Source organism: Teleopsis dalmanni, chromosome 2 (assembly GCF_002237135.1).
Source record: "Teleopsis dalmanni isolate 2A chromosome 2, ASM223713v2, whole genome shotgun sequence".
NCBI lineage: Eukaryota > Metazoa > Arthropoda > Insecta > Diptera > Diopsidae > Teleopsis > Teleopsis dalmanni.
In genome coordinates, this window is record NC_051847.1 from 161,560,861 (window position 1) to 161,580,993 (window position 20,133).

At 29.5% G+C, this 20,133-nt stretch overlaps 1 protein-coding gene across 3 annotated transcripts in view; it reads left to right on the forward strand.

Moving 5' to 3' along the window:
- Window positions 1–20,133, forward strand: part of LOC119685960 (acetylcholinesterase) — an 86,982-nt gene that overhangs the window by 21,525 nt on the left and 45,324 nt on the right. For all 3 annotated transcript variants that reach the window (XM_038100381.1, XM_038100379.1, XM_038100380.1), the window contains exons 2-5: window positions 6,366–7,827; window positions 11,182–11,320; window positions 11,512–12,048; window positions 12,131–12,338. In XM_038100381.1, coding sequence (XP_037956309.1) covers window positions 7,511–7,827; window positions 11,182–11,320; window positions 11,512–12,048; window positions 12,131–12,338 — 1,201 coding nt within the window. In that variant the 5' untranslated portion in view covers window positions 6,366–7,510. The remainder of the gene's footprint in view (window positions 1–6,365; window positions 7,828–11,181; window positions 11,321–11,511; window positions 12,049–12,130; window positions 12,339–20,133) is intronic.

Genomic DNA, 20,133 nt, shown 5'->3' on the forward strand with positions numbered 1-20,133 from the left:
TATTTGGCTGGTTCGTTGTGTTCTGCTCAAATTGTTTATACAGAAACAATGAATTCGCGTGTGAAGGCATCTCAGACCTTTGCGAATCAATGAATTTCAACCAAGCCCTGCTGTTGTGCCATTTGCCTCCTATGTCTCACCTCAAGTCCTTTGAATAGACTTCAGCAGCTGTGCTAAACGAGTTACGTTATTTGCGGTTTTTGTATTTTGTGATTTTATTGCTGCATGGCGCCGAATTTATTTATCGACATTTGAGGTTCAATGTAAAGTTGAAAGGTCACTGCATATTTGCAACCATCAAACTAACTGTATAGAATTTGATAGTGATGTAGAAGCTCGGAAACATTTTCTGAAGTATTAGGTAATGTATTTAAAATTTATTGATTACTAAATAAATTTGAGATATGAACACAGAATGTGAAAGTATTCCATTAGGATTTTCTTTTTTTGCACAACAACACATTCTTATTAAATTTCGTCCTTAAAATGTTATATTAGCAATTGTGCAATTATATTCAGCAATATTAAGTGTTTATGAATATTTAGCATGCCGCTAACAGCGCTCAGCAGGTTACTTAAAACGTAGAATTCTCGTTATATGAAACACGTAAAATTTAATGACTACCGAAATAAAGTCATAAATTTCAAAAGGCCACAACACCTTCAAACGCTGCTCCTGTTTTGCCTTCCACCTCGTCTGCAGGGATACTTGACAAAGGTCAAGTGATAATGAAATGGCATCACTCGCTTATTGTGCCTTAATGGCAGAGTGTTCGTATACTGGTACTGCAATATGAAAAGGGTTTGGCTGGCAATCGTTTCATCGAAAAATCGTAGCAAACTTTTAATGAAACCATTTAGAATAATCGAAAAACTCGACGAGCCAAAATGTAAACATAATTTGATGAAAAAAATAACTCAATTGATAACAATAACAAAAATATTAAACAAATGAAAATAAAACGACACTGTTTTTTCAGTTAGTGAACTCATCCTTTTCGTTGTAGGTCCTTTTTTGTTTTTGTATTAAATGTTGATTGGTAAAGGGCAGCCAACCATTTACGAAGTGAAATGGGACGCAGGTGAGGCAAGACAGCAAGTATTCCTAAACATTTGTGCCAATTCGCATTTGTGCGTAAGTTCGTGTTCATATTGTCTTGCGAATGTAACCAACCACTCCTAGATAAATTGATACAGCCTTGAACCACAACGTCACCACCTTAATTTCCTAACTTTCTTTGCCATGTAACCACCTAAAAGGAGCCACAAGGCAACCACTTTGTTAAAACTCAATTAGGTCGATATTATTTTTTATTGCTGTAGCGGATTTACTTTACAAATTCAACAAGTTCGATGTAGTACCTTTTAAATTAGATTTTCTTTTTCTTACGTTTTTTATTTTCTTTTAAGCTAGCAATCTTTTCTGAAGTAGAAAAATTAATTTGAAGACGAAGTGGGGCGAACGGTTCTTCTGGTGTAACATGAGCATTGGCTTACTTTTGACATTTACTCGTGAAGCAATTCTAAACATGAAGCAGTAAATTAAAAGGCCTGATATCAACAAAAGTTCACATCGTGAAAGAAAAATAGTAAAATAGTAAAAGAGTTTAAAGTTTTAAATTTTAGAAAGAATTATTGCACTTGATGAAAAAATAAAAATCAACATAATTTTACAGCTTTATATATATATATACATATATATATATATCTTTTGTATAACTTTCTAGGTAAATATATAATGTGACATTTTATTATAATGCCGCTATCCGTGGAGCACCCTAAGTTGGCTGACGTCATTGACTACGGGACATTGAAACTTCAAGTATCACCTCAAAAAGATAAATCCTGCTGAGGAAGACACTTGCGGACTATGTCTAGAAAAAAGGAGACAGCGGTGCATATATTGTGCCAATACTGCACTGGCAAGCAGAAGGAAAACTGTGTTGGGACAACATTGGGTTGGTGATGACTTGGCAGCCAACCTCAAGCTAAATGAGCTGCTTGCATTAACAATCGATGTAGATATACGAACGGAAGCCACTCTCGCTCTAACTCAATAACGACTAACGAGAATCCAAGGACGGAAAAGGACCCAAGTCGTTTGGTGGTCTATTTCGGCAAATCCTTCACTTCTGTGGGGATACTGGGATATATTACATTTTATTAATATTGTAAATTAGCTTACACAAATTTAAGTTATAGATATTTTTAGGTGTCAATCCGTATTCACATGGCTCTTTTTCTTCTTATGCATATTGTCAGTGTTACTTTTTTGGATAATAAATAGATAAAAACAAATCTGCAAACTGAGAGAAAGTGGCTTCCGTTCGCATATCTACGTCGCTTGTTAATGCAAGCAGCTCATTTAGCTTGAGGTTGGCTGCCAAGTCATCACCAACCCAATGTTGTCCCAACACAGTTTTCCTTCTGCTTGCCAGTGCAGTATTGGCACAATATATGCACCGCTGTCTCCTTTCTTTCTAAACATAGTCCGCAAGTGTCTTCCTCAGCAAGAGTTATCTTTTAGCTCACTTGATCTATTTCTTAGGAATGAAATGTGAAAAATTTTAACTACGACTCATCATGTGATTCAACCATAACACATGTAGGTTTCCATATCTTCTTTACCAGATGAGATAAAATTTCTCTAACACACTGATCAGATCAATTTAAATAGAGTGTGTGTTAAAGCACATTTTTCTGAGTGTAGTCAATAAACAAAATTTTATTCCAGTAATTAGGATCTGCTCCTAATAGGCTTAATATCTAGTAAATTAAATTTCTTGAACTGTGGTAAGTACACAACGAACAATGGGTCGACAAATTAGAGAAGAGTTAGATACAAGCAAAAACAACCTTTATGAGAGAATTTTCGGGTTAAGTAGAAGGGAGAGAAACTGCGAAGGTTTGTGCAATTAAGTAGAAGTAGTAGAATTAAGTAGCTTGTGGGTTAAGTAGAAGGGACAGAAACTGCGAAGGTTTGTAAAATATATTAAAAAAGCGATTGTTGAAAATTTAATCTACAAAGAGATCGTCAGATGATATATTCAGATAAAGTGATATAAAGATATAAGAATTTCTTGAGAAGTACACTAACGAGTTCTAGAATTCTTTCTAAAAGTAATGTGCCTGTATTAAATGTATTTACAAAGATTTCTTTTCCCAAATCAATTGATTTTTTCCTATTTTCCTAGAATAAAGATAATTGTGGACCATATTTTAAAACCGTAGATTAGAATAATTTATAGCAATTTAATTTGTTTAGAAAAAAAATAATTCCAAAGTAAATGATCTTGTTAACAAAAGGTCGTGCCATACAGACAGTCATGTGATGTATGACCAATAGGTGTGTTATACAGAGAGTCAATTTCGCCAGTATTGTCAATTCCGAACTTTTACTACTATCTCTAAACTTTTTGATTGCGCATAAATTTAAAAGGAAATATAGGCACACTAGTAATATATTAAAGATATAGACAAATGAAAATATCTGATTCACTCAGCAATAGAGAAGGTCATTGGAGGAATTGTAACAAAATTGTATCCTCACATTTGCATTATTATATGTGAAGCTCTGCTTGGAGAAATATTTGTTGTTTGAATGTATCGCAGTTCGCTTGTAGTTGTAATAACGGTTGATGTCCTTGGCGTTTCAATTTTTCTGCATTTATTTCAAGAAGTGCAAGAAATCTGCAGTAACAACAAGTAGTAGAATAACAAAAAGTGGATGACAATCACTTTTCCATTTGAACAACGTACCTTTTTATTTACTTTACCCGAACATCACGTTTTCAGTTTCCTTTCGTAAGCACTTTTTTGTGAATTTGATGCCAGCAACCATGAGTCCTTTTCTTTGTTATGTACTTTACTACTTCAAATATTTGTTGAAATTTTTTTGTTTTTGTATTACTGGTTGGTGCTGTTGTTGTTGTTGTTGTTGTTGCTCTACTTTTTGTAAAGGTACTTTGTGCTGACTACGGCGTACAATGTCGCTACATTTTGCATGGCGGTAAACCATTAACTGACTTTCCCGTGTTCGAAAGTTTGTATGAAATCCATTTTTTTCTCTGTTACGAGAACATTAGTTTTAATCCAAATACAACAAACAAATGTAAAATGTAAGTTGTAAAATTTAATGTAAATTTTACTTCTAAAAGGATTTTTCAATTATAAGATGTAGTGAAAGCGCTGGGATTAGATTTAGATTTAAGCTCTTTGTTTATTTGCGTTACTTTGAACTATAATATAGTTTCTTTTGAATATGTAGCTTAAGGGCCGATTGGTAGTGCAGAATATCTACCATGATTTACCAGAATTCTGTTATTTTCTATTCTATCGTAATTATAATGGCACCGATTTAACATATTTTTCAAAATGCTTTTGCGCTTTAATGAATTTTTCATTTGGAACATAAGCACATTAGGATTTCAAAGAGGTACTTGAGCTCTAAAGCTATATGTGAAAACCGACTGGTTGCCCTACTTAGCACTATCTATTCTCAGAGTAATCACTAACCATACGGTGCGGTACGCAGATCTTAGATCAGTCGTTGAATAATCACGAAGCTTATGAGAAATACATAAATTAGTCAGTAAAATGGGTGGAACTCTGCACACATCTCACAGCTATTAAAGAGTAAAAATACCCAGATGCACTAATTCGGAAAAGGCTCAACTCAGAAATTAGACTAATAAGTTTACTCAAATTGATTAGCTTTAGGGTGTGTAACCAACCGTAGGAAATTGATTAGTTATATTTAGAAGAAGTTATATTTAGAAGTTATATTTTTTATTGAAAGGAAGAGTCTGCGATTAAAGTTCTAATTATAACTATAGTATCACAATATTTTCTACAATTGAAATTATTTTATGAATTCGCTTGGACCGGAAATCTTAGTTCTTTGTTTATCTATCTTATATTTATGTGGAGTATGTGCAGTATTCCAAAAGTTTTCACTTTACATTGAAAGGAAGATGTTTGTTTTTTCTTTGCTATTTGAATAATGATATAATGTTTGAATTAATCAACCACATTTTCTTGACTTCACAGAAACAGCTTCTAATTATCAAAGCTCTTTTATCTTTTCTAATCCATTACTTTAAAAATTTTTTGTTCCTCCTCAGCGTAGTGATGGATTCGCATTTTAGGCAATGTTTCTGAGAATGCATAAAAATTCCAGTTTATTTTGCTAAAAGCACGTCTAAAGAGTGTTAGAAATGTTAAAGCTGTTGAGTTTTTGGTTCTAACCTAGCGAAACATGTGAAATTCTCCATTTTTAGCAAGCTCTCAAAAAATTATTTGAAAATCACCCAATATTGGGCGATGGTATTGTATTTAAAAGTCAACTGATACAACTATGTTTTAATATTATTATATTAATACAAAATAATATATTAATAAAAAATAGTAATATGTTTTTTATAAATATTATTTCAATACAAAATTTAAATCATGGTTACAAACTTGTACTTGAAGTGGACCAGAAAAAACAAATTAAAATAATTAAAAAAAAGGCAGTTGATATTTTCTGAATTACATTCTAAATCATTATTTGTAAATAAAAAACGATTCGATTTGAAGCATGTACAGATGTTAAATTTTTCGAATACCCTACACACTCGAAAAAAGTTGAAGTTTGTTACTCGTATAATATTAGTTAGGTAAATTTAGTAGTCCAATTACTGTATAACTCTATCACTTACATAAGTGTTAATACACAGTACTTGCATTTTTTTGTTTTTCATATATTTTATTCAAAATTAGTATATGTTTTGTTGATATTTAAAAACTGAACAAAATTACATGAAAATGTTATAATAATTGCTGTTGAAAAAAGTAAAAGTTGCGTTTGATGTAGCAAAATTAAGTAATGCCAAAGTAATTTGCACCAATTTTTTTTAATATCCACACAAACATTAAAATCTAGATAAAAATTGTAGTGCTAAGTTCGTCTAGATTGTTGACGGTAGTCATCGTACTCACGTATCCATTAGATATACGTATGAAGTCTATCTAATATTTCACACTTTGCATGTTTCAATATAATAAAAATTTCATTTATTTATATTGCATTTAGTAGAGCGGATGTCAACGAGTCGCTTAATATTCGGTGTAATATGAACAGAAAAAGATACAGATATGACATTATTTTAACACTGTGTATTTGTTCAGAGTGTAGTGTATGGTGTGTGGTGTGAATGCATTTTATATGCCCTTTATGGAATTGACATTAGTGCGGGGATATATGGGAAAACGGCTAGTGTGTTTAATTATGCAATAAAAGACCTAGTTGAGCATTTTACTCGTATTTTGCTGCAAGATTTTTATTTCTCTATTAACATATTTATTTATATTTATTTTTTTAGGCAACAACAATATCAACAATAATATATATTTTAAAAGGAATTAGTAAAGAATACAGCGCAAGAACTGCATAGTTGCTAGATTTGTGGAGTAAAAAGTTTAAGGACTTAAAAAGCATTGCAAACACAAAGGATACCAAAGAACGGATAAAGTAGAAAACAAGTGCTTAAATAATTTCGATCTGCAGTGTAAATAAAATCAAAATAAGTAAAAACAAAGAAACAACAAATAAGAAAAAGACAATAATTGCAAAGAAGAGAAAAAGTTAAGTGGTGATTGACAACATACAAAGAAGCAAAGAAAAGCGGTTCAACAGAAGAGTTACGATAGGCTATGCAAATGCTGCATTCCGGAAATGTAGTGGAATCCGGTGCAGTTTATTACAACTGAAGGCATATTGCATATAGCAAAAAGCAGTGTATCAGTGTATGCATGTAAGGGGAACACATGATAATGCACTGGAGTTATTTGCTTCAAGCAAGGATAATTTCAAATCAAAAACAATAACATACTAAGGCAACACGTACGAATAACTGCAAATGACATGTAGCATTACTGCACCAAATACTGCAAGAGATTTAGAAACAAGTAGAAAAAATAAACTTAGAAACATACGTACGTTTATTTATATAATATATATTGAGCAACTTGTAGATACGTCTTAAGACTGCACTTGTGAGATACTCAGTAGGTAAATGCTTGTGTAATTGCTTTCGTTAGCCCTGTGTGTGTATATAATCACAGAGCCATAGAGAAGATATCCGTGCAAACATTTTATCCCAACAAAAATACATCGGTTAACAAATTGCGTAGCTATTTCGAATCAGTTTTAAGCAGTGCGCGAAACTACGCGGTAAAGTGCATTATTGAATTCCATAAACTGCGAAATTTTAGTGAGCTATAAAAATATTACTAACATCTCAGAAAACAAACCCAGAACTCAAAAGAAGCATCAACTCTCCATTGGTTCATATCGGCAAAAAACACAATCAGGATTTTTTCTACTCCATTAAATATTCTTCTTTGTATCGACCACAGAGCTGACTTAGGTTGCCCTACTTTTATTGTTTGCTGCAAGTGTGACGTCATTGGAAACAATATTAAGTTTTATTCAAAATCTCGTTTACGTTCGGTTTGATTTGTTAGCATGGCACGCGGGTCACATAATTCGGTTTTATCCGGGCTAAGTAATGACATTGCTCGCATAAGTTTGGTTGTTTTTGTTTTACTATTACGGTTGTCTTCGGTATTTGGCGTTTCAGATCGTTTGGTTGTACAAACAACAAGCGGTCCTGTACGCGGTCGTTCGATAACAGTACAAGGACGCGAGGTGCATGTTTACTCTGGCATACCTTATGCAAAACCACCAGTAGATGATTTACGTTTTCGCAAGCCGGTGCCCGCTGAGCCATGGCATGGGGTTTTAGACGCTACACGTTTACCGGCAACCTGTGTACAAGAAAGGTAAATATTCAAAATTATATGTTTTGCTCTTTCATTCCATATATTCTACTAAAACACATACCATATACATACATACCAAATAATTCAAACTAGTTGAAAATGAAAATTTGCGATGATGTATTGTATGTCTCTGCCAAAACAAATTCCATAGTGCGGTGTTCCATTTTCCCGAAATCATATCATTTTGTATTTTCGGTTGTGAATTCTTTTTACATGTAACCTAGAAAAGTTATTTCGCAGCTGTGCCTGAGTAATTTTGTTTGTCTTAGTTCGTGCAATGACGTCATTGCTACATGTTTGGTTAGTAAGTATGTCAAGATTTTGCATTCTATATACTGGTACATCAATTTCATTATTTAAATGGGGACAATTTAGAATTTATTTAGATATATATTATGTTATGTTTAACTTTGCGGCAATTGTTATTATTTTAAAGTTTTTTTTTTAATGATTAATTTAATCGAAAAAATTAAGATATAAAAAAAGGGGCGAAAGGATCACACAATATAACTGATTCGGGTAAATAATTATTTTCTTCCGATATAAATTTTTTAAACCTCAAAAGTAATATTAAAGCGTGTGTATTTTAAATTAAAGTTTATGTATTGATTAACATAGAACTATGCAAGGAAGTAAAATCTTTTCAAAAATTATGGTTACGAATTGGCTTTATTTATTAAACAAAGTATGTAAGATATACATAAATAAAACCTTTGCATTTGGCAATACTAAAAACAGCTGTATGGTTAGCCAAAAATTCAGTTATTTAAAATAAAATAAAATTTTTTGTTGTTGTAGTTTACTACTTTTCGAAACCTCACTACCATACATGCTACTTTCTATTAAATATAGTCACTTCTATCACAACTGACGTTAAATTACAACTTATATTGTGAATAAAACATGTAATTTCTATATACGAGTATTAAAAGTAAAAGCTGGAAAGATTCTTCTCCAAAGTTTGAAATGCTCGAAAAAACCACATAAAATGATAACTATCATATGTTCATTTAGTTCTTACAAAATCTTACAGACTGCACTTAGAATTTGAAATTTACATATGGATGCTTCTGTAAATTGTGAAAGCGTTAGACAAACTTTATTTATTAGTGAAATTGATAAATTGGACATTGATTCATTATTACGAGTGTTTCTTAATATAATTGCCTCTGAGCTTTACATATTTTCTTCAACCATTTTTTGGAATCATTCTAGTTTTTTGTTAACAATTTACTCTCCTTTCAAATAACGTTTTACGTTTGGAAACAAAAAGAATAAACCTGGCAAATATACGGAATATACGAGTACCCATATATTCTCTTGATAGATGATTATTTTTTCTTTCTAACTGAAGACGTTTTTGTTTAAAACTGTTGTTAAAAGTCGTGATAAAAGCCATTTATAGTTTGGCAACGGACGATATCATTATTCTAGTTAAATTGAAATTTTCAACTGTGTGGTATACCGGAACACTGTTTGATCATCTGTCTTAATAAATGGCTCTAGGATGTGCTGCATGATGTCAATGAAATATTAGGGATTTTTTCAATCTCAATTAGAGGTTTTAAATGAGTTGCAAATGAAATATTTCTAAAATATAGTTTTCGAAATAAACCTTTTTTTGCAAGTATATCTTAGTACCTATATTTAAACACAATTTTTAAAGTAAAGTATGACGAACGACAACTTTTTTTTTAATAAAAGGGTTTTTGAATTGAAGTTTTTCGAGTATTATTAAATACTCGGCATCACTGGTCTTTGGAAATATTCGTATATAAATCCATAAACAATTGTTGGGTTATAAAAACTTTGAATCTGTCAAATTAAATGCAATGACTTTGCGTGTTTAAACCAAAGAAGCCAACACTGCACGAAATTTTCGTTGTTCACGTATCAAATTTTTTGTTAATTTTTTCTGATTTCTCAGAAAAAATTTCATCTTAACATCCCTTTGATTCAGAAAATACCAAACTTTATCGTCTAATTTGAATTTTGCCACTTTGTGTACTGGAGTAGATGTGTTATAAAGATTGTCCTTTGCCTCCTTTCTATTTTTGATCCTGGTCATTTTAGAGTCATAATTGCGGAACTGTACTTTGTTTTTTAATTTTACTGTAATATTACTTTAATAATATTACTAAAAAAATATAAAAAAAAAAATATAAAAAAACTTTGCTAATGGGTAATATATAAATATTAAAATATAACCGAAACTATTTGTCTTCAAACATTTATAACGCTTAAAAGTATGTAATAACTCTCATTTGGTAATAGTAAGTCAACTTCCATTGGAAGACAAATATCACTAGAGCTTTGAGTTATATCAATAAAATATTACCAGTCGTAATTTTGATGATACAATTTAACGGAAAAACAAAGTCATTTGTTTTAATAAAGTGAGACACAAAGTTAAACTGTTTACGCCTATTTGGCGGAACTATTTAAAACAAATTGGTACACACTCGTTAACAGTGTTACCACATTTAATTTAAATAAATTTCAAATAAAGCTTTCCAAACCCGCCTCCATCCACTTATTTGTCATGTGTGGCGTTTGCATAAATTTATTTTAGAATTAATTTGAAATATCTTCTCAAACCATTTATTTTTGACGTCCAAAATGAATTTTAAGCTTCATTTTAATTAAGTTTTGTGATTTAATACAAATTATGAAAAGTTTGGTTTATTAAAAAGATAATTAATTTTAGCTATTTATTTATATATTTAATTAAAATAATTTGATCTAATAACGAATAATGATGATGAATAATGAATGGAAAGAGGATTAAACATTTTGTACCTTAATTAACTAGAACCTAATATGGAATCCTCACCTCAGTGAACAAAAGTCTAAATCTAATTTTAATTTAATTGCAATTCTAATTTACTTTATATATTCGAATTCAATTCTGATTATGTTGAGACTAGTTGAGTCAGTGTACGTGAGCAGTTTTACTCTGAATTAACTGTGAGTTTTCTTCATAACCCATCTCTACGTCTTGACTGGATTATTGTTTATCACCTCATCAGACTAAGCAATAACTGACTTCAGATCTGCATACCCCCCTGAAGAGCCTATAACCATTCTGAGCTTCGATAACGCGGCCTGTTCGTTTTCGCAAATATTTTCAGGCCTTTATCCTTTGTGTTTTTTGATCCGATCAATCTTGACATCATCGAACCTGATGATGTCATTCGTCCTAATGTACCATGGTACTTTGAAAAGTCTTCTCCGAGCCTGTGCAATTTCTAGCATAAATCTATTCTATTAAATTGGATATAATGAACTACTTAATAAACATAATAATATTATTTTTATTGAATATTATTTAAAACTATATTGATATAATTTCAGATATGAATATTTTCCTGGATTTTCTGGTGAAGAAATATGGAATCCTAATACAAACGTTTCTGAAGATTGTTTGTATATAAATATTTGGGCACCGGCAAAGGCACGATTAAGACATGGCCGCGGTGCAAATGGTGCGGAGGTATGTAACATATATTATAGCGTTCATATTAATATTAATTGATGTCACCATGTTTTTATTATTTTTATTTTTTAAATATATGGAAAGATATGTACATATTTAATTTTGATTAAAAAATATACACAATTAAAAAATTTGTATTTATTTATAAATAATTCTATTTATTATTGTTCTTTATGAAATATATTCAGCATGCTGGAAAATCAGAAACAGATCACTTAATACACAATGGTAATCCGCAAAATACCTCTAATGGACTGCCAATTTTAATTTGGATTTATGGTGGTGGTTTTATGACTGGTTCTGCAACGCTTGATATCTATAATGCTGATATTATGTCCGCTGTTGGAAATGTTATTGTTGCATCTTTTCAGTATAGAGTTGGAGCATTCGGATTCTTGCACTTATCTCCGGTTATGCCTGGATTTGAAGAAGAAGCACCTGGTAATGTTGGATTATGGGATCAAGCACTGGCTATACGTTGGTTGAAAGAAAATGCTAAAGCATTTGGCGGGAATCCAGAATGGATGACATTGTTTGGTGAATCAGCGGGTTCAAGTTCAGTAAATGCTCAACTTATGTCACCAGTTACGAAGGGTTTAGTCAAACGAGGTATGATGCAATCAGGTACTATGAATGCACCATGGAGTCATATGACATCTGAAAAAGCTGTGGAAATTGGAAAGGCACTTATAAATGACTGCAATTGCAATGCTTCATTATTAGCGGTAATTTAGTTTTATTTAATTATCACATTATATGCTAAATAAGTTATTTTATATCGATTATATTCCTGTATTTGTGTAATAGGAAAATCCTCAAGCTGTTATGGCTTGCATGCGTGCCGTTGATGCAAAAACAATTTCTGTTCAGCAATGGAATTCATATTCGGGCATTTTAAGCTTTCCATCGGGGCCAACTATTGATGGAGCCTTTTTACCAAGTGATCCAATGACTTTATTACAAACAGCTGATTTGACTGGTTATGATATACTAATGGGCAATGTTCGTGATGAAGGTAAGTTATGATCATTCATAGAACGTATTTATTATAAACTTTTCTTTTGAAAGATAATAGATTTTTATGATTTACAAAAAATTTATAAAGTGATAAAATATTTTTAATTACTCAAAGATTAGAATCCATTTTCTGATTATTTGTCATTCACTACAAAAACTATTTATTAAAAATATGACAAACTTTTGCATCCTTGAAAAATTCTTCGCTCAGATATTGCTGGAGCACTGCAATCAAAATGTATATTTTTGAAGATTTTTTTTTTGTTTTGAACATATTGTTCCATAATGTAAATTTTTTACTCAGCTATTGTTACAACTTCTCTGACGTCAGCAATGCTCTACATACGAATCCAATTCAAAAAGTAATTTTTTATTTGCAATTTTTCATAATTTTTTCGTTATATTGCGAATGGATTTTTATGCTCCATTTTTATGTTTGAGTGCTTAATTTCTGCAATTTATTACACAACACATCCCCGGGAGCATCCATAAATGTTGTCATTTACGAGTATGAAAATTGCATTTTTCGTTGCGATTTTCTTTCAGAATTTGGCGCTGCTTGCATTTACTGCTCTTGCAGATACAATAGAATGGGTGTGTTTTATGTTGCACTGTCATGCGATTTAATATAGAAATATAAAAAAAATCTATAAATATTTAATGAAACTAAATATATCTGCAATTAATGTTTAAATTTTTAAACTCAGTTATTAAATAGGAGTCATTGCTGTTTTGAAGCCATAAACTAAGATTAAATTTTATTTAATGTGCACTTGTGATATTTTGAGCATGGAAACTATAAACTATAATAATATTAAACATTTTTAAAAAATTAAATAGAAGACCAATGTTTGTAATAGGAAATTTTAATGTCCTAGTGATTGTGAATACCATCCTGTTAAATTCGTATTTGGGTAATGCAATTTCAATATAGAGTAAAAGACATCGACATTCATTATTAATCCATGTTATACCATAATATGAGAGCATTTGTAGACAAATGTTATTTTCTTAGAGTTATATGCGTTTTAAACAGATTCCTATTGATGATTGTAATGTTTCATTATTCACTTTTGAGAGGTGGTTGTAAGCCTTTAAGTCTTAAAGACTTAATACGATTTAAGTATTTAACTTTTTGGTAGTGTTTACTGAAATTTGGAATTGTCAGTATTATATATTCTTATTATTTATAGTTTTTTGACATTTCTTAAATAGTGAAGCAAGAATTGTATATTATTGTCGAGATGTGGGAGTGGATATACTATGTATTGCTGATTCTAACAGGCATATTTAATTACCAGAGAGACGGAATAATGTGTATTTTTATAATTATATTCTAGTTTTTTTATCTTTCGCTTTTCTTTATTTTTATTAATTTATTGTATATAACAACTAGTATAGATCAAAGTCATTCTCAATGAATTTAGTACAGGTGTACGAAAGTTTTTATTCTCATCGGGTATGTCAAAATGTTAGTAAAACAGTAATGCAGATATTAAGTACTATATAATAAAGATGACCTCACGTAATTGTAGGAGATGATATGATTGAAATTATCTCGATGGCATTATTTTTAGAAGTATTTTAAAAAATTGAATTATGCTATGTTTCACTTATACGCACTTAATTTCAGTTAAATAAAATTTTAAAAAATATGTCACAAAGTTTTTATTTCTGATTTGAATTTATTATTAAATTTTTTTTTAAGAATTGAAATTTTTAAATTCATACTTGTTTTAAAATTATTTTTAAAAAATAATTTGACATGCATTATACACATGGCGTATACGCACTAAATTTTAAATTAATAAGTTCAAAAACATATACCAATTTAAAATACTCATGTTTTATTTCTAATTCTAATTAATTCTAAATAAGTAATTATTTAAATATATAATAATAAATTCCTGTATAAAAAGGTGTTTTAAGGATAATACTATTTAAAGAGTATTTTACTCCTTAAATTATTTTAATGTATTAAATTTTATTAAAATAATTTTTGGGAAATATACTATGAAAAATATTTACTTTTTATATATAACTTGGAATTAGCATTAAATTGTACTCAGAAATTTACATTTTCTTGTTAAAAGTATTCTTAAAAATTAATTAAATGCTTGCCTTACATCTACACAGTGCAATCCTGACTATTATTTTTCTTTTTTTTATATATTTTTACAAAATTCTTTAAAAATTAAATTGAAGTCTTATGTATTATTATTATTGTTATTATTTTTATTATTAGAATTTTCTCGCAGACTCTGTTGCATTAGTTCTAGAATATTAATGTTGTTATATTATAGCTGTTAAATAATTGCATAAATGTTAAGTAAATTTTGAAACTAGTTCAATATAGTTGGTTATTGTTAAATTGGTTATTTACTAAATTTATTACTAAATTATTATTATAATTGAAAAGAAGGGATATTTCACTACGACCTAAAAGATCTATTGTGCCTCTTAGTCAGATTAAAGTGTTGCTCCAAGTCCGATTTCTTTAATGAATAATAGTATAGAGACTATCTTTCTTAGTTTTGGATCCTTATAATCCATAAAATGCCGTCCTAAGTGTTTTTTCTGCTTGTGCATCAGAGCCGGACACTCTCTAAGTATATGGTATGCAGTTTCCTTTTCTTCTCTAGAGAAACTGCAGTCTGAGTTGGACTGAATTCCTGACTTTGATAGGTGATTATTCAATCTACTGTGACCGGTCAATAATTCCACAATAATTCTTACGTTAACCTAAGCCTAAAGTCTTATATATAATATATCTATAATATATCTTATATTATTAATTTAACAATATTTCGAGGTAAGCATAAAATAGTTTATTTTGATTTTAATAATTTTATCGCATGTACCTTTCGTAAACTTTAATTAAAAATATTTTACAGCGCGAAAAGCGCAATCCTCTAAGCAGAAAGTCAATTTGTTTTGCGAATAAATTTTGAATTATGTTTTCCTTCTTTATTTACTTTGTGCTTATTTGTTAAAAAGTTGACATTAAGCACCAAGTAGAATAATCAAAAAGAATGAAAAAATAAAAGAAACGAAAATCTTTAACAGCAAATGTAAATAAAAACAAACAACCATAAAGGACAAAAAGGGAATAAAAAGCACTCCTTCACAATTTGCACGTTCTCAGCTCAGTTGTAACTCAGCTCACAATTTTCTTTTGTTAACTTTTTGCTTGTTTTGTGTTTGTTTTTTTCGATTTTATTTTCATTATTCTTTGTTTTGCCGTGCATTCGGTTTTTGTATTTTCTTCGTTTTGCAAGTTTCACTCTTTTCGTCTACTCCATTATCCTGATTTCTTTTCATAGAGTGTGTGCCTTGCCGTTTTACACAAATTCACACAAATTTTTTCTGTAGAGTCGAGTGTGTTAGTGAGTTCAAGGTCACTTACTTTTTACAAAAACAATAACCAGTATTACCAGTCAGGGAACGCAGTTAAGGAATTCTTCTTTCTAAACTCTACGCCCTGTAATTGTGTTCTGAACGAAATCCTTTGTTTTCAACAATTGCAATCTCTTTTAAAACCATAATTTTATTTAGATTTTTGTTGTTGCTTTTGCTGCTTTTGCTGCTTTCGCTGCTTTCGGTATGTGTTAAAAGCGATGCCGCAAATACAATAAAAAGAAAACCGAAAAATGTGTGTGCAATAAACAATAAAAAGCAGCTGCTTTGTCCCGTGCTAGGCACGCTTCGCACGCACTCCTGCGATTACTTCGCCTTTCAACATTTTCTCAAATGTTTACATTTATAAGTGGAATTTTATTTATCCTTTTAGGTTTGCATGTCATACCATATGACAAAGGGTTCCTCTTCCTGTTTTTTCCTACTTTTTCCAATGCAATTATAGGTAAATAGAATAAATAAAATAATAAAGTTAAAAATTTAATGGAAATCGATCTTTCATTAAAATAATTGCAGATACTCCTTTAAATTCTATTATTGTAGTTAAATATTGTTGATGTTTTGATATAAATATTTCTGCAAGCTAAAAAATAATAGATTTTGGGCAAAATAATATGTAAATTAAAAATACTAAATTCATAAAGTCATTTTCCAAAATAATCAAGTCAATTTAAAAATTCAGTTGAATTGCCACACTAAATTAAATTCATTTCTAATACGAATTAAACATCTTCAATCTACTCACCCCAGTAGTTAGTACTCAACTTTATTCAAATACTTACAGTTAGGTTAGGTTATGCCTACGATCCCAAGAACTCACTTAGACTTATTGGTCCATTGTGTTAACGTAGAAAACGCCCAGAGGCTTAAAAATCATTCTTGTTCTTGGATAAAGCTTAGAATGTTTTTTTGAGAAAGTTCCTGCAGTGGGTCGAAATCCATTGTGTTAACGTAGAAGTCACTCTGAGGCATAAAAATCGCCCTGCTATCTTTGACAAAGCTTAAAATGCTTTTTAGAGAAAGCTGCTGAAGTTGGTCAAAATCTTAAAAAAAAGGGCTTTCTTTCTAAAATAATAAAAAGAACCACACATGCGCTAGACCACGACTGTCACCATAACTGCGACTGGAATGATTAAAAGAGGAAATTCAGTCTTCTAGCATGGTTTTCTAATTGACTGGTACCCATCAGTAAACTTATCACTAGACTGATATCTCAACGGAGCATCTTAATGATAGTATTGGTTTTTTTCGTAAAAGAACGCCGCATATCGATGTCAACATATCGGAATATCGTAATTACTGCGGTTACTTTCAACGTTTGTAAGTTAATAACAAAGAATTATTTTATGAAAGTATACAAAGTGCTAGTTAACGGCACTAAAAAACAAAAAAAGAATTTTATACAATATTTGTGTAAGAAATGTTTGAATATTATAGTCTTTAAGATTAAACGCAATATATCAAAAAATTTATTTATAGTCTTTATAGTCTTTAAGATTAAACGCAATATATCAAAAAATTTATTTAGGTATTCAAATTTTTTTCTAATATCACGAAATCTGTATCTAATCAGAAGTCTATTTTTTAATAAAAAATTGGAAGGACATTTTGAAATCTAAAAGTTTCAATTTTAATCAATCAAATTTTTGGGCTATTTCGGATACTGTGCAGCATCTATTATCAATTATTGTTGGATCAATTTTTCCACATTTTTTAATAAGCCATATCTTAGGTAGAGAATATCATATATAGTCTGCATTGTAGAGTTCATGCAGTAGCTTTTCAATTATTAAAATAAATTAGTAATAAACTACTATAATCAAAAGTAATTTCAACACTTTTTAAAAATGAATCTCACTTAAGGTCATGAGTTATCTTATCCATATACTGGTAGTGGCATAATGATGATTTCGTTATTGTCTTCAATCCAATTATTTTCGTAATTTAAACAAAGCTCTATTACGGTGTTCAGTTTGTCTCAAAATAATAATAAACAGAAATATTTATATCCGGTATCTTTGTATTAAGTACCTTTTTATATGGAGTATGTAAAAAAATCATTACCTTGACAAAACCATTTCCTTAATTAAATTTAATTAAAAAAGTAAAATCCTATAATGTATATTTAGAGTTCACAGATATTTTTAAGATGTTTTTGCTTTATATGAATTTATTTCAAATTAACTTGAATATATACTTTTATTTAATAGTGTATTTCTATATGGTTATCTTTCAGTAAAAATTTTGCTTAAAATTAAATGTTTACTTTTTGACTAATTTTGCAGCGACATTTGATGTGCGCTTTAAATTTTATTCTGTTAAAAAAGTAAAAAATAAAATGGAATCAAATAATCTAAGTCAAATGTCAAAATGCCAACAGAGCTAAAAGCTCTTCTGGGTATCTGAGCAACAATACTCAGTAAAGAATACAGAAAGCAGGTGCAATAATTTTTGGCCACGGAGCCTGTGGCCAACACAGTTTGCAATTTCAACGATGTGCCGGTGAGACTACCAGCGGCGTATGAGGTTAAATATCGAATGATAAAATAATGGCAACACTGGTAACGAAATAATTAAATAAATGCCATGTGACATTTAGTTGCGTATTGATTTTTCGATTTATAGCAGAACCCTGGGAAAGTTATCATTTCCTTTGATTTATTATTTTAAAATAATCACAGGAAATATATGGTATGGCATATACGGAATTTTTTTTTGAATTTTTAAATGCCAAGGCAACTATTTATTGGTTTATTTAATATTTATGGAATAAACAAATATTTATTTTAATTAACAATTGATTTCACCGACTTTATAGTTCTAGAACATTTACTATAATATTAAATCTTTTGTATGAAATAATAGAGAGTGTAAGAAACTTATTGCAATAACTCATATGTATGACTTTTTATATGTATATTTATTGTATGAGCATATAAGCTTTATTGTATTTTGAATTTATTTATCGAATCTGATTTTTTAATAGTGATTTTTATATTTTTTTTTCCGGTTATAGGTAATTTTTAATTAAATAATTCAACATTTGTTTAATATTTTTTAATATATTCTATATTTCGAGTCTCCTTGAGAGTCATCATCAGAATCACGACCTAATATAAACTAATCTTAATAAAACTATATCTGCGGCATTCTCTTAATTCTATTGTCTATATTGCACTCAATAGACAATATTGCAATAAAACCATATATATTTATTTTTATTAGATTATGACTTTTGGTTTGTTTGATTCAATATCAACATCATCAAAGTATCACAATTCTTGGTAAACCATTGTTTACTTCAAATGAATCTCAATATTATCCGCTATAGACGTTTACAATCCGGAATTTATATCTATTTTCCTTATTGTCTCATTCTCCTACCGTTTTGTAGTACGCCTTTAAAAATTTTAAATTTATATTTTACAATTTATAAACTTGTATTTAAAAATATTTTTATAAATTTCCTTCTTGAATTAATATACTAATTTCTCACCTAAGATTTGTATTTAATTATTTTAGTAAGTTACTAGGTACTATATTTACTATTACTACGTAAAACCATTTCTGTGTGTCATTTAATTTAGTTCTGTATGATGAAATAAGATGAAAAAATTATATATTTATTCATACAATATTTCAACAAAAAATTTTATTAATTCAAAAACTCATAGTTGCAGTTACTTTTATCCTTCCAGTTATATGCTTTGTAATTTTTGAGTCCAGCTTACGAAAGTGTAAAAGTAAACAAAGGCTAATAGAATAATAAATAAATAAAAAGTATAAGCAAAAGTAAGAACTGCAAAAATAATTTTAATAAAACCATAGTAAAGTTGCTTCAGGTTATTAAAGACATGCCAAGGACATTTGCAAGACGAACAGGAAAAGGACAGAAAGCGAATTTGTTGTATAAGAAAAGAAAACACTACAAAGGACTCAAGTTACTTTATTTGTTGAAATTTTGCAGTTTGTTTATTTTAACTTTGATTTTATTTTACAGTTGTTTTGTGGTTCGTATTCATAAAAAATATAAGAATATAAAAATAAAAAAAACCAATAATTATTAGTTTGACGAAAATAATATATGAAGAACGACTTTAGAAGGACTCTATTTTGTTGAAAATTAATCATCCACAATAAATAAAAATCGTTTTCTATAATACACGGATTATTATAATAAAGCTATTCTTATTGAATGAAAGCCAAAAAATTAGTTAAACAATATTTTATTCAATTGTCTGGTATTTCTTAGCAAAGTAAACAGTTTTACATATTTTAAATTTTAATAGAAATCCTCTTTATTGAAATATAAAATAATATTATACATAGCAAAAAAATTAATATTTATTAAGCTAGAAAATTATTTAAATATAAAG